Genomic DNA, 12,456 nt, shown 5'->3' on the forward strand with positions numbered 1-12,456 from the left:
TCTCCGAATCCAAATTGAATTGGGAGACCCGTTAATCTCTCCGAATCAAATCGGAAGCCTCCGGATCAATTTGGAGATTTGGCCACAGATTGTACAGGCAAGCACTAGGCAGTGCCGGCAGGAGCAGCTGGGGAAGCAGCTGGATGAGCCCTGACTTGAGCCAGCAGACCCAGGAGAAGCTAAGGCTCCCCTGGCTGCTCCCCAACTGGGGTGAGGCAGGCAGTGCTGGCAGGCCTGGGAGAAGCCCCGGTTCAATCCCCCCTGCGCCTCCATAGCTTCTCCTGGGGCTGCCAGCACTGCCTGCCTCATCCCAGCAAGGGAGCAGCTGGATGAGCCGCAGCTTGAGCTGGCAGTCCTGGGAGAAGCCGCAGAGGCTGGGGGAATGAATAGGGGCTTCTCCCCAGCTCCAAGTTCAATCCCTCAACCCCCACAGCTTCTCCTGGGTCTGCCAGCACTGCCTGCCTTGCCCCAGCAGAGGGAAAGGCATTCAAGGGAGCAGCCGTACGAACTGTGGCTTCTCCCAGGGCCGCTGGCTCAAGCCAGAGCTCATCTGGCTGCTCCCCCAGCTGCTCCCGCTGGCACTGCCTGCCTGTATAGTCTATGACCGAATAGCTTTGGCTTCTGACTCGGCTGAATCAAATCAGGACAGAGATTCAAATCACCGAATTGGATCACTGTCCCTCCGAATCCGAAGGGAATACTTTCCGCTTCACACAGGCCTAACGTTTACACCCTCCCACTCCAGGGGAAGTGAGGGGCACACTGAAGAGGTCCACGTATAAAGCAAATATTCTTGAGGGCTTGTCAAGTTACGGTCGCCTCCCTCGTTCAGCACTGCATAAATCTCAAAATACACCACTAATCCCAGCCCTGTCATTCCTCTTATGCCTGGATATGTAGGAAACACCAACAGAAAATGAATTTATGATGGCTTAAAGTTCTTATACTTACAACTCACTGAGCATTACATTTATAGAACACTTATGCTGTTGACCTCTTTTATCCAGCACAAAAAGGGGCTGAAGCTGCTTCCCTTCCTAGGCTTTAAACCTCATTCTTGTGAGGTTTAAAAAAACCTATACTAAAATGTTAAATTAATGACTCTAGCTATTGGAGTATGGCTGTTTATTATCACTAGTGAGCTTTGTAGATTCTGCAACAAACTGATTATAAAAAATGTTCCTAACAAAATATTAGGGAAAAAGGAATCCTTCAACCAATTGCATCTTGTCTGGTGACAAGATGGAATATTTTAAAAATCCTTTTTGGAATAATGGCTAAAGAGAACCTGCTAGTTTTGAAGTTCCAGCACATGTAGAAGTCGGAACGTGACAATGACAGTAACATCAAGAGTCCTGTTATTTATGACTACAGAAATAGAGTCAACAAATCTGAGGCACAGAATGACAAGATGACCCAGGGATATACATTTTCTACATAGGACCAACTGTAAACATCAACTCCTACAGCAAAACACTGTGTTAAAAGTACAAAAAAGATACAACAGTTTGTGATTAGTGACCAATGAAGCAGCCAAACAAAACAATTGTGAAGATTTTAAGCTCTGTTATGTAATGATGTTTTCCCACTATTTATGGAGAGAACACTGGTACACACTTTTAGAATGTGTGCAGTACGTTAAGTTAAAAAAAAAAAGTTGTCCTACCTCTTCAATTTCCTTGGTGAAGCATGATAGAAAAAGTGTATATATTATGACAAACTTCAACATGTTGGATTTACTTACTTTTTCTGAAATTATACCATATATACAAACATATATATGGGTGGAAAACATTGCATCATTAAGCAAAACATGGAAATAGATTTCCATTATTTTAGCCTGATTTAAAAATATTTGAGTTTCAGAAATTAGAAGTCATTTAATTGCACAGCAATAACCTGGATCAACAGCTTAAAAAATAAAAACAAACAAACAAACAAAAACACAACCCCCCCAAGCCCTCTTCTCCATGTTCATTTTTCCTCCCTTCTGTAAGACAGAATGTGTCTTACAGAGACTTCAGACCTGATGTAACAATTATGTGCATTTCATATTTAATATTTCTTTAAAAAAGTTTCAGTAAATGTTGAAAACAGCAAATGTGCAAGTGATTTACAAACAAAAGTGATAGAAAAGTAATGCCTTAATGTTGATGAATGAATCAATGGAAAGTGTAGGCAGTGCTTTAAGATATTCAGCATCATTACCTCTTTTATTTCATCTTTAGCTTGTTGCAATTTATCAGGTTTGTTGGCAAGCTGGAGCTTTGCTTCTGCTTCACGCTTTTTCTGTAAAGTGACCTGAGCATCTTGCCATTTCTGCCAGCATTTCATTCGGTGATCAAACACACCCTGCAAACATAGTGGTATAACAGAGTTAATATGCTCCATTTTTTTTTTGTAAATTTACCTACATACTTAAAAATTCACCACCATGTAAAACTTCCAGTGCAACTTAGTTTTTCTAATGTAGTTTTCACAAGAGTGCCTGACACCTGGAAGGAGGAAGAAAAAAAGAAAAAGAAAAATCTTTCATTCATCCAGACTAGGGAGTACAGAAAAGGGGCAGTTGAGTCTCCACACATTCAGTCCTTTATTTCACTGTTGAAACTGATGACAAGGCTGCAATTAAGTAGAATTAGTTTTTAAATGCTAATCTACTGGAATCTGAATGAAAACTGTTTTTTTCTTTAAAAAGCTACAGAGCTATCTAACAGTATCTGGTCAGAAATAGAATGAGGTAGCACATGTTCTGAATGTTCACAAACGTGAAAAAAGGTGTCTGAACTAAGAAAAGTGTGATGCTGAAACAGACTTACAGATAAAATAGTGCTCTTATTTCCTTGTTGTGATCAAAAGCTACTGGAACACATTGCAATTTACACCCACATTTAAAAAGTACTGCTTTAACATTTTGAAGATTCTTTACAGAGCTACAATAATGTTTTTTCCATGCTCCACCCCCTCTTGCTTTAGCAACTCTTACATAATTTTTTTCTCCTGGAACTCCTATGGTTTTTAATATATTACATGTGGATACTCTTAATATATTTGTATGAAGATGAGCACCATGAATAGCACGGTGCCCCTAAACAATGTGCACTCCTTCCTAAGACTTCTATACTTTGCATATAAAGCGATCATTAACTATTTGTTTATACTCTGTTTGGGATATTGCAGAACTTGAAACTGATTAACTAGTGTCCACTTGGGTTGCACAACAGTTAATGTGATGGGATTTCTCCGTGTCAGTTGGGACATTACTCACAAATATTTAACTCTTGAAATTATAGCTTTCTTCAAATATCTCAGAATTTAAATCAAGAAAGCCATTCCTTTTTTCCTGATTTTACAATTGTTTTACTACCCCCAAAAAGTGTCCTTCAATACAAGACATGGCTTTTTATGAGATACCCCCACCTTCCCGCCCCGCAAAACCAGGGCTTACTTTTACTGCAGCAATAAGACGAATATAGTCACCAAGCAGTTCTGAGAACATGTAAAAATCAGCAAAAGCTTGTTCTTGATGCAGCTGATCTATCTTCTCCTCAACTTCTGCAAGCTGAGACAAAGCTCTAGATAAAGCAGTGTGGTCCTCAGAGTTACCCAACATGGCAGCACTTTTAGCAAAGGCAGCTGTGTTGGCTGAAAGCTCTGAAATAACACGAGTGTAAAGTTCAGGGCAATAGTTTAGTAATTAAATAAAATGCTGTATTAATTCTGTTTTTTCCTACTTTAATTAGGCTGCATGTTACTCTTTAAATAGTAAGGATTAAAAGATAACTCGAGACAGACCTATTTAAAAATAAATGCAACTCTCCACCCAAATCTAAATATTTTCATAGGTGCTATAAAAACTTACTCTTTCTAAAGGTCATTTAAAAATAATTAAGAAATGCTTTATTTTTCATGTGGAAGTTCTAAAGAGGGGATAGCCGTAAGGCCCTCTGGGCACAACTCATTACTGTATATCTGATCAAAATAGATATAAAAGCTCAACTGGAAGAAATCCTGAAGCATTCATATTTGAGAGGTGATAAAAGTAAAGGCTCACATTTACTCAAGTTTACAGAGTCAGTGCCAAAGGAAACAAGTTTAGTTGAAGTATTTGGGGTTTTTTCCAGGTTACAGATCACAGTATTTTTTCATTTAAAATGTGGCGTTAGTATAAGAAAGTTCCAGAGTCTTCCCTGCCACAGCAAGAGCTCATCATGGCTGAATGCTTCTAGCCTTACACAGGAGTGGACCAGTTCTCATATTCACTCCCCATTTCCTTGCATTTCAAAAGCTAAACGGTTTAACCCTACCATAGGTGCTGCTGAATTGGTAGCAGCTTTTAGCTGAGCTCTGAGGCTAGAAAGCAAAAACAAAGGCCCCAGCAGCCATTTCAGCATCCCGTGCCTCCATTCTGGCATGGAAGCATGCCGTCTTGTTTAAACATGCACCCCAATTTTGGATGACTTTTTTGAGGTGGGAAAGAGTTAGGTGTACATGAGTAAATATGTAATAAATAGCAGACTTGCAGATACTGACAGGCCAGTTTCAATCATTGTGTCCAATTTTCCATCCAGTTTTGCAATTCAGGAATAGGATTTTGTAATCAAAAGAGTCTTTAATAATTAAAAGCATCTCCAATGTTTTCCTGAAGAATTAGCCCCTTCTTTCAGAACTGTGCTCCAGAACGTTATTTAATGTTTCCAACCAGTACAGCTTGAGAAAAAGAAAAGTTTCTAATACATGAACCATATTTAAAAGCATGGAACATCATCTTATTTCCAGCCATCTGCTGTCTCAAATAGCAAATTCATGACATTTCATTCTCAGTCATGGCCCCAGCAGGCTCCAGTTCTGGCTATAGAAGTCACCATTTACCTGTGCCTGGTAGATGATGTTACTTCCTCACTTGCCAGCTTTCCCACAGTACATAATCACTGCGCTGATATATATAGAGCAAGGGAAGTCAGACCCAGATCATCCGTATCTGAATGGATCAAAATCTACACAGCTTGCAGTGGGTTGCCAAATTAAAGACTGGTTGCTCACAGATGTTTACCATGGCTTTTGCACCATTTGTTTTTGCAGCAAGAGAGCACCAGCACTTCTGCATAGCTGATCAGAGAAGCTGCACCCTTTAAAGCAAAAGCCACAGCAAACACCTAGAGGACTTCCAGTCTCATGTAGTTGTTGGTTCCAACTCTGTACATCCCAAATATAAAAGTCACAAACCCTCAACTTACAGGGGAGTTAAAAACCTAATCCTGCAAAGTATACTGGTTCTACTGTAGTAGAACACTAGAGTAAGCCCAGCAGGAGCCCAAAACCCAGATGGGAAAACTGGGCTGTCTGGAGAACAGTACAGCACCCAAGGACTTTGAGAACTAGATTAACTGCTGAGCACTGTACATCTCCGACTTCCCTAGCGCACACAAATGGGGCAAATCTCACAGTAGACTCAAACAGGCCTAAAAAGCATGGGAGGTGGGAGACAGGAGAGAAACAAAAACTAAATTTAATATGTTCATGACTTTCTGAAACAGCTTATCTTTTTGGATGGAGCTCTTATGCTACTTTTGCCTAAAGATCACTTTTGATGAGAAAAGTTTCCAGGCAAGCCCAATCTTCCAGTTGTGAAAACCTACATTTAAGCATCAGATTACAGCCAACAGCTACTTGAACCTTAGCACAAAATCATGTATTTGAAGTGACAATGGATTCTAGCTTTCTGGTTATGTACATAATTTCAGTCTTACTCTTTTCAGCTGCACAATTATTTTGCAGTGTAAAAAGTTACAAACTTAACTTTTCCAGCATACATTTTATGCATCAACATTTTAAATTTAAATCTTACTCTAGAAAAATAGATTTCTTGCAACTGCTTTACATTTACCAGCTGTACTAATAGGTATTCATTTTTATTTATTGCAAGTTGAATCACATGTTACCTTGGTGTATACATTCTGGATATATTCAAGATACATTCTGGAAAGAATTCTATGCTATTGATTAGAGTAACTTTAACATTTTTCTTTTAACAGATATACCAAGAGCTGCAGATATTTTGGGTAGCAGCTAAGAATACAGGAGGTTCTACGATGCTTTAAAAAAGAATTATATTCTTCTTTGGAAGTGTCATTTTTTTGTATTGCACTAAGATGCTTGGAATACTATTAAGTTAGCTTACTAGTTGCAAGTTTATAATACAATTCAGTTTAAGACCAATATAAACCAATAATTATAGCTCAAGCATTGAAATCTGATGCCTGTATTAATAAATATCTACCTTTCCTGTGGCAGACTAAGGCCTCTACACTGGCATGCAGTTTCCTGAGTTGCTGATCCAAGTTCTCAAATTGCTGCTGTTTTTCCTCAAACCACTGACAAAAAAATGAAAGAACCAAGCATTATAAATTAGGTTACCAATAGCAAACTACATTCCTTGTTTTAAACAAACAAATTAACCATGTGCAACCAGGGTGGTCAGCTGCAGCAGAGAACCCAAGCCAATAAGTAAATTAATATCCCATTTTCTACTCCTAGAGCCTTAAAATGCAATTGTTGAGCCTCATTAATTCATCTCATTATTCAAGTCGAAAAATCAGCTCTTACTGCATCCGATTCATTCATCTTGATTGTCATTTTGTTGACAGCGTCGGCAGCCTTGTTCACCATCCTCAATATTCCTGCTCCACTCAGAGCCTGGGTGTTAACTGCTCTCGGCAGCTGGAATTGAATGACAAATAAGGGCAAACAAACCGGTTAAAAGGCTGGAGGTTTAACTGGGCACAAGAGGGACTGAAAAGGATATAGTGTTTTCTTCACTCCCATACATTTCAATATAGTGGAACCTAATTTCTCAAATTTACTACTTTTACATTCTCAGAGGAAAACTTAAAAATATAGACTTTCTATTTGCTTTTCTTCTGTACCTTTACATTTAAATGGAACACCACTCTATTTGTCAAAAGTTATTACGAAATAGGCAAAAACCTAACTGGACACCTGTATGCTACAGAAAACAAACTGCTAGTATAGAAACAGATAGCAAGGCTTAGATATCGTACTAAGCTACTACATTTTAGTAAGTTATAAAAATCTTCTAAAGCACATGCAGAGACAGCTTGTGTCTTTTCATGTTTAAGTAGGCTGAGTATCAACCTGCCCCACAGGAAGGTTGCAAAAGAATGGTATTTTTAATCACATTTTTTGATCCTCTGGCATAAGTACACATAACCAAACAACCAGTCATTGGTATTATTCTGAATTACCATTAAAGGCCCAAGCTAACTGCTTCAGGTCTCTGGGTCTGAAACCATTTGTTCGTCTTCAGATTTGGCCTTTCACTTGTTTTGAAATCCCCCCTCCCCTTTTTTAATATAGTAATAATGGCCACATGACTGGCTTAATTGTCAGTCATGTGGCCCCTATGATTCTTCAGGTATGGCAGGCTTAATGTAACTAAGACACTGACAATGGCCAATTAGAGCACTCAATACTATAACAAATACGCTACGTACATCTACAAAATTGACTGTTTACATGTAGGATTTTGAAGTACTTAATCCTTACGGAAAGGTGCCAGATTGATAGTACTGGTGACTGAAGTCCTCTATCCATAGAACAGTTAATCTGGCCAATAGTCATATAGGAGTCTACACCACCAATATACCCAATAGTGGACCTCAAGGGGTTATTTCCAGAAGACAGTTTGGTTTCCAAACCAGTTTAGTCCTTAATCCCTTTTAAGACTAGCCAATAACAATGCCATTGTGACTTCTGTGTATTGCATTAGAAGCTGGGCAAACCGACTCACTTCACATAAACCACTGAGCAGCAACAAATACATCGCCATCAAAGGTATCCCAAAAAATTAAATCAGTAGAGGCACGAGACTTTACCCCATTATTTTTCTTCTTGACTTCTGCCATCCTGTCCCATTGGTGGCATAATCTAACCGAAATACAGGCAGTCGTTGACTTACAACATTTTGAGTTACAACATTTCACATTTACAGTGTTTAAAAATTGATACCCTATTTCAACTTTATGACATCAGTTTCGACTTTACAACGCTTGATCTGATGCGACGCCACGCCAGTGAACAAGTTTGCTGCATCGCTCATCTACCTGGAGAACATCTGTCCAAACTTCCTTGGACGCTTTCTTAAAGAAAGCGGACAAGACTCCAGAAAAACCTGCAGCCAAGACTCCTGACAAGACTCCAGCCAAGAACTCTTCAAAAAGTCCAACCAAGAGCCTTTCAAAAAGTCCAGCAAAGTCACCTCAAAGAAGTCCTTCCAAATCAATGATTGCTATTTACATTATAAATACATTAATGTAGCTATATTACTCACCTATAATGGATCATGTACAAAATTCTGGGGTATTTTTGGTGAAAACAGGGTATTGGGCCTTGGTTCAGGAGCCAATCCCTCATTTATAACATTGTTTCTTATGAGAAAATCGGTTCCAAGTTACAACATTTCAACTTAAGACGCGGTTTTCAGGAACCAATTGTGTTGCAAGTCCAAGGACTGCCTGTACGTAGTTTACAAAACTAAATTTCAAAGCAAAGGAGTAAGTTATTTTGTACAAATTACTGTTACTTAGAACAAAAAGGAGAACTTAAAGAACTTAAATACCTCAGAACTTTCCAAGAACTGCCTTAAATCAGGATCCTGTAACAAGGTTGGGTGTTTTACTGTTCGTTGCAGATACCTATGATTTTAAAAGTTAAAATATTAGATAAAGTAAATTTAGGGCTTCTGACAACATTGGAAGGCATCCTTCATCCATAAAACAGGCACAATGCAGGTGGCAGCACTGCAAGAATCCTTTCTTCCTGCCAGTGTGTTCAAGCCCTTTAGTGATCACTTCTAACGGTCAGAGGATAGTTCAGTCTCCATGCCCTGTCAATCTTTTGCCTCTCTAAGATTTCCAAATGTGTTCATTTATTGCTACCACCCTCCTCTCCTATTAGCAAAGTTTGTGATAAAACACCCCAATAAGCACATAAGCATGCCATGAAAAACTGAAGCAATTTATATACACCAAGAAAGTGTTAAAAGATCAAGTCAAGTGAAAGTGGGAAGAAGTGGATAAACTAGAGCAGCCAAGAAGTTTACAGAGCAAGTTTACTGACCACAATTTTTCAGTTGCTAGTCATGCAAATTAAAACTACAGTTACATTTTTATTCTTTTGGGGAAAAAAACAGACTTTTTGCTATTTTATGCAGCAGCATACAAGTCTAGGCCACTCTAAAAGTAAGAATAATACTGTACGTCTTTGTCCCATAATCTTTCTTCTATCATCCTAGGCTAGGGCATAAATCCTTTATAGCAAGAACCTCCTGCACTTGGCTTAGGACTTTAGTGATATTACAGTATTCTACACAATACAGTAGAATTTACAATTCTCTAAAAATATTCGTCTGATTCAGAAGTCAACTACTTATACAAATCAAAAAACACAGCTGAACTTGTTTACATAAATTCTTCCATACCAATTAAATGGCTGCTGTTTAATTCCAGTTGGCTTATCTTAGATTTAAGGGGTTTCTGGGAATGCTGAGCTGATCCACTATCCCTTTATTTTTGGGATAGTTACTATCCAGTTACTTCAAAACTAAAAGCTTCATTAATTTAATGAATATGATGCAATTTCATCGTTCTATTTATATCCAAGAGGCATAAGTTACAATGCTTTGGAGGAATCATTCACCTAGCTGCTAGAACTGCTACATAAACTTGACCAACTAAACTGAAAGCATCTGGAGTTAAGCATCAAGTTTCATTAATTCTATTACAGATTCATATTAAGTCAGTATTAAATATGCTCCCAGCCCCTTCCCCCCCAAAAAAAGAAATCTGGGAAGGATGGCAAGAAACATCACAGGCATCTGGATAGTGTAGCAAGGCATAGGTTTAAGTTACCTCCATTATCAAACAGCATGCTCCTGGTTAATACATGCTCAAAGGTTAGTAGAAAAAGCCCACACTGTATGCAGTGTGGTCCAACCTGACTTAGTGGAAAAAACTGCGTTACAAGTCCAAGTTAGCAGTCAGTCTTCTAGCCAAAAGCTTCCTAGTTCCAGTAACAAGAAAACAAGCATGGTTCAATCAAAAGCTAGTCTTAGTTGTGGTCAGTGCACAATGCTTCAGAAGAAGTTAAAAAAACAAAAGCAAAACCCACCCAAATAAAATAAGCCAGTAGCATGCAAGAGGGGAGGAGGGTTCTTCTGTTTGTCATGATGCAGAAGCCTAGCAAAACCTCTTCAACATGAACCTGGGGATGTAATTACTTGATTTAGTCCATCATACTCATGCATGAACCAAGAATTTCTACCTTATAAGCAGGGATCTGGGTTTGGAATGGAAGTCGTGGGCTGGCAGGCGGGCCAGCTTCCCACAATGTGTCAGGAGGGCATGGAGGGGAGCAAGGAAGAGGGGGAGGCTCAGAGCTGCCACCACTTCTGGGAGCCTTGCGCCAGCCATGCCTCCATGGCGAGGCGCCCCCAACCTGCCTGGCAGCAGGAGGGGCAGTGGTAGCACACAGTTGTGTCTGCTCACTGCTGCCAGGTGGGCAGAGGGTGCCTTGTCATGGCAACGTGGCTGACTCCTCCCTGCCTCACTCCAGCCTCTTGTACTGGGTCTTGCCCACTGGGTTGCAGAGGGCAGCAGGGTGTGGGGAGGGGGAAAGGAAGGCAGCCAGACTCCACTTCTGCCATAGCAGGGGCTTGGATACTGCTGCCTGGCAGTGGCTGGTGCCCACAGAGCAGGGAACAGGCAAGACAGTCCCATAGCCCTGAAAGCTGGGGCCCCCCTCCAGCAGGGCAAGGGGGGGAGAGCAGAGGGCTCTAGGTCAGAAGGGGCACCGGCAGACCTGGGGCAGGGGCTGCGGGTCAGGAGCGAGGGCCACCAGCAGTGCTGAGGAAGCTGTGGCTTAGGAGTCACAGGCAACAGCATGTACCAGTGCCCCGTCCCTGCCTATCAGGGTTGCTCAATGCCACAAAGCAGCCGGGGGACAGCCACAGTTGGACCTGCATCCTGGTGAGCAAAGGGAACAAGGGGAGTGCTGATTTTCCATGATAAAAAACACAGTATACAGGTGTTTAGAATTTATTTTATTATAATAACAGGAGGACTGATCGGCTTCCAAATTGCTTTAAAATTATAAATATAGCAATAAAACCTTGGGTTCAACTGATTGCTATATAGCAGCATTTCATTTTAATCATGGAAAAACTTAGATTTTGGGGGTTTTAATCAGAGAATTTAGGGTTTTTAAAAAGAGAAAGTCAGGATCCCTGCTTATAAACTCAACTCACAGTTCTAGAAAACATCATCTTTGGAGTCTCACTTGGGATACTTGAAAAAAGTTCACAACTAAGAGATTTCAATTATAATTGCTTCTCCTGCACACACCTCTCCCCCTACCAGGACATAGTATAGAAATGTTCCTGATTTTCAAACTCTGCAAAAACTGATTGATTGGACACTTCAGATCTTGAATCATTTTTCAAAGCTTCAAAGCCAACAGCAGAATACTTGTTGTCACCATGCAGCTTGGTTAAATGAATTCACAGACAATCTGTTCCTTTAGAAAGGATATAAACCAGCAGACCATCGGAATGAATAGTGTTCTGCATTCTCGGTTTTTAACTATTTTCACTGATAAATTCCCTAATTTTTTATTGAACTCATTTGTTTTTTCACTGATTTACACCCATTTTTCAGTTCAAATCCCTGTTAACTGGCACAAGTGGGGAATGGCCCACTCCCCACTCGTGCCGATTAATGGGGATTTGACCTGAAAAGTGGATGGTGCTGGTAAGCTAAAAGTGCCACTGTGCTGGTTATCTGAGGCACAGGTTTCTGGCTGGTCATGGCAACAGCTGCATGCAGAGCAGGGGGTGGTGGTGGCGGCGGCTGTGTGGGGGCCGGTGGAGGGTGGCTGGAGCTGCTGCCTGGGGGTGTGGGGCCTTCTGGCTCTGACCCTGGGCAGGGCAGGGCAGGGCAGGACAGGACAGGCCGCAGGAATCGCTTCCAGGGCAGGCAGATCTGAGCTGCACCCCAGTGGCTCTGCCCCTGGCACTGGGAGCTGCAAGTGCTGCCAGGAGGGGGGTGGAGACTAGTGGGAGAGCTCAGCCCTGCTCCCTAGAGCCTGAGGCCAGTGGCAGCACTGGGCTTTTTGCTAGTGCTCAGGGTGGGTGGCAGCCTGCTCCCATCCTGCACGCAGATCTGGGGGCACGCACTCCTCAGGAAGAGCCCAGCACAGCCCCCCAGCCCCCGGGGGGAGGGTGCATAGCAGCAAGAGCCACGCTACCCCGCACCCACTGACAGCTCCCCCTGCTTTGCTCCCTGCTGCAGCCCCAGGAGCAGCTGATGGGATGCACTGCACCCCTCCCACTGCACCTTCCTTAGTCCCAGCCTTACTCCCTCACCACTGATTTCTCCCTTT

General features: G+C 41.3%; 1 protein-coding gene across 2 annotated transcripts in view; it reads right to left on the minus strand.

The window, feature by feature from the left end:
- SNX2 (sorting nexin 2) overlaps positions 1-12,456 on the minus strand; it is a 56,074-nt gene that overhangs the window by 8,079 nt on the left and 35,539 nt on the right. The window contains exons 8-13 of one of the 2 annotated variants that reach the window (XM_019516820.1): positions 8,639-8,714; positions 6,607-6,720; positions 6,281-6,374; positions 3,449-3,654; positions 2,209-2,352; positions 1,667-1,678 (exon numbers count right to left, since the gene is read on the minus strand). In XM_019516820.1, coding sequence (XP_019372365.1) covers positions 1,667-1,678; positions 2,209-2,352; positions 3,449-3,654; positions 6,281-6,374; positions 6,607-6,720; positions 8,639-8,714 — 646 coding nt within the window. The remainder of the gene's footprint in view (positions 1-1,666; positions 1,679-2,208; positions 2,353-3,448; positions 3,655-6,280; positions 6,375-6,606; positions 6,721-8,638; positions 8,715-12,456) is intronic. The other variant, XM_019516821.1, reaches the window with a different exon arrangement.

The sequence above is a fragment of the Gavialis gangeticus genome, unplaced genomic scaffold, assembly GCF_001723915.1.
Source record: "Gavialis gangeticus isolate Ggan-Ray unplaced genomic scaffold, GavGan_comp1, whole genome shotgun sequence".
NCBI classification, from domain to species: Eukaryota; Metazoa; Chordata; order Crocodylia; family Gavialidae; genus Gavialis; species Gavialis gangeticus.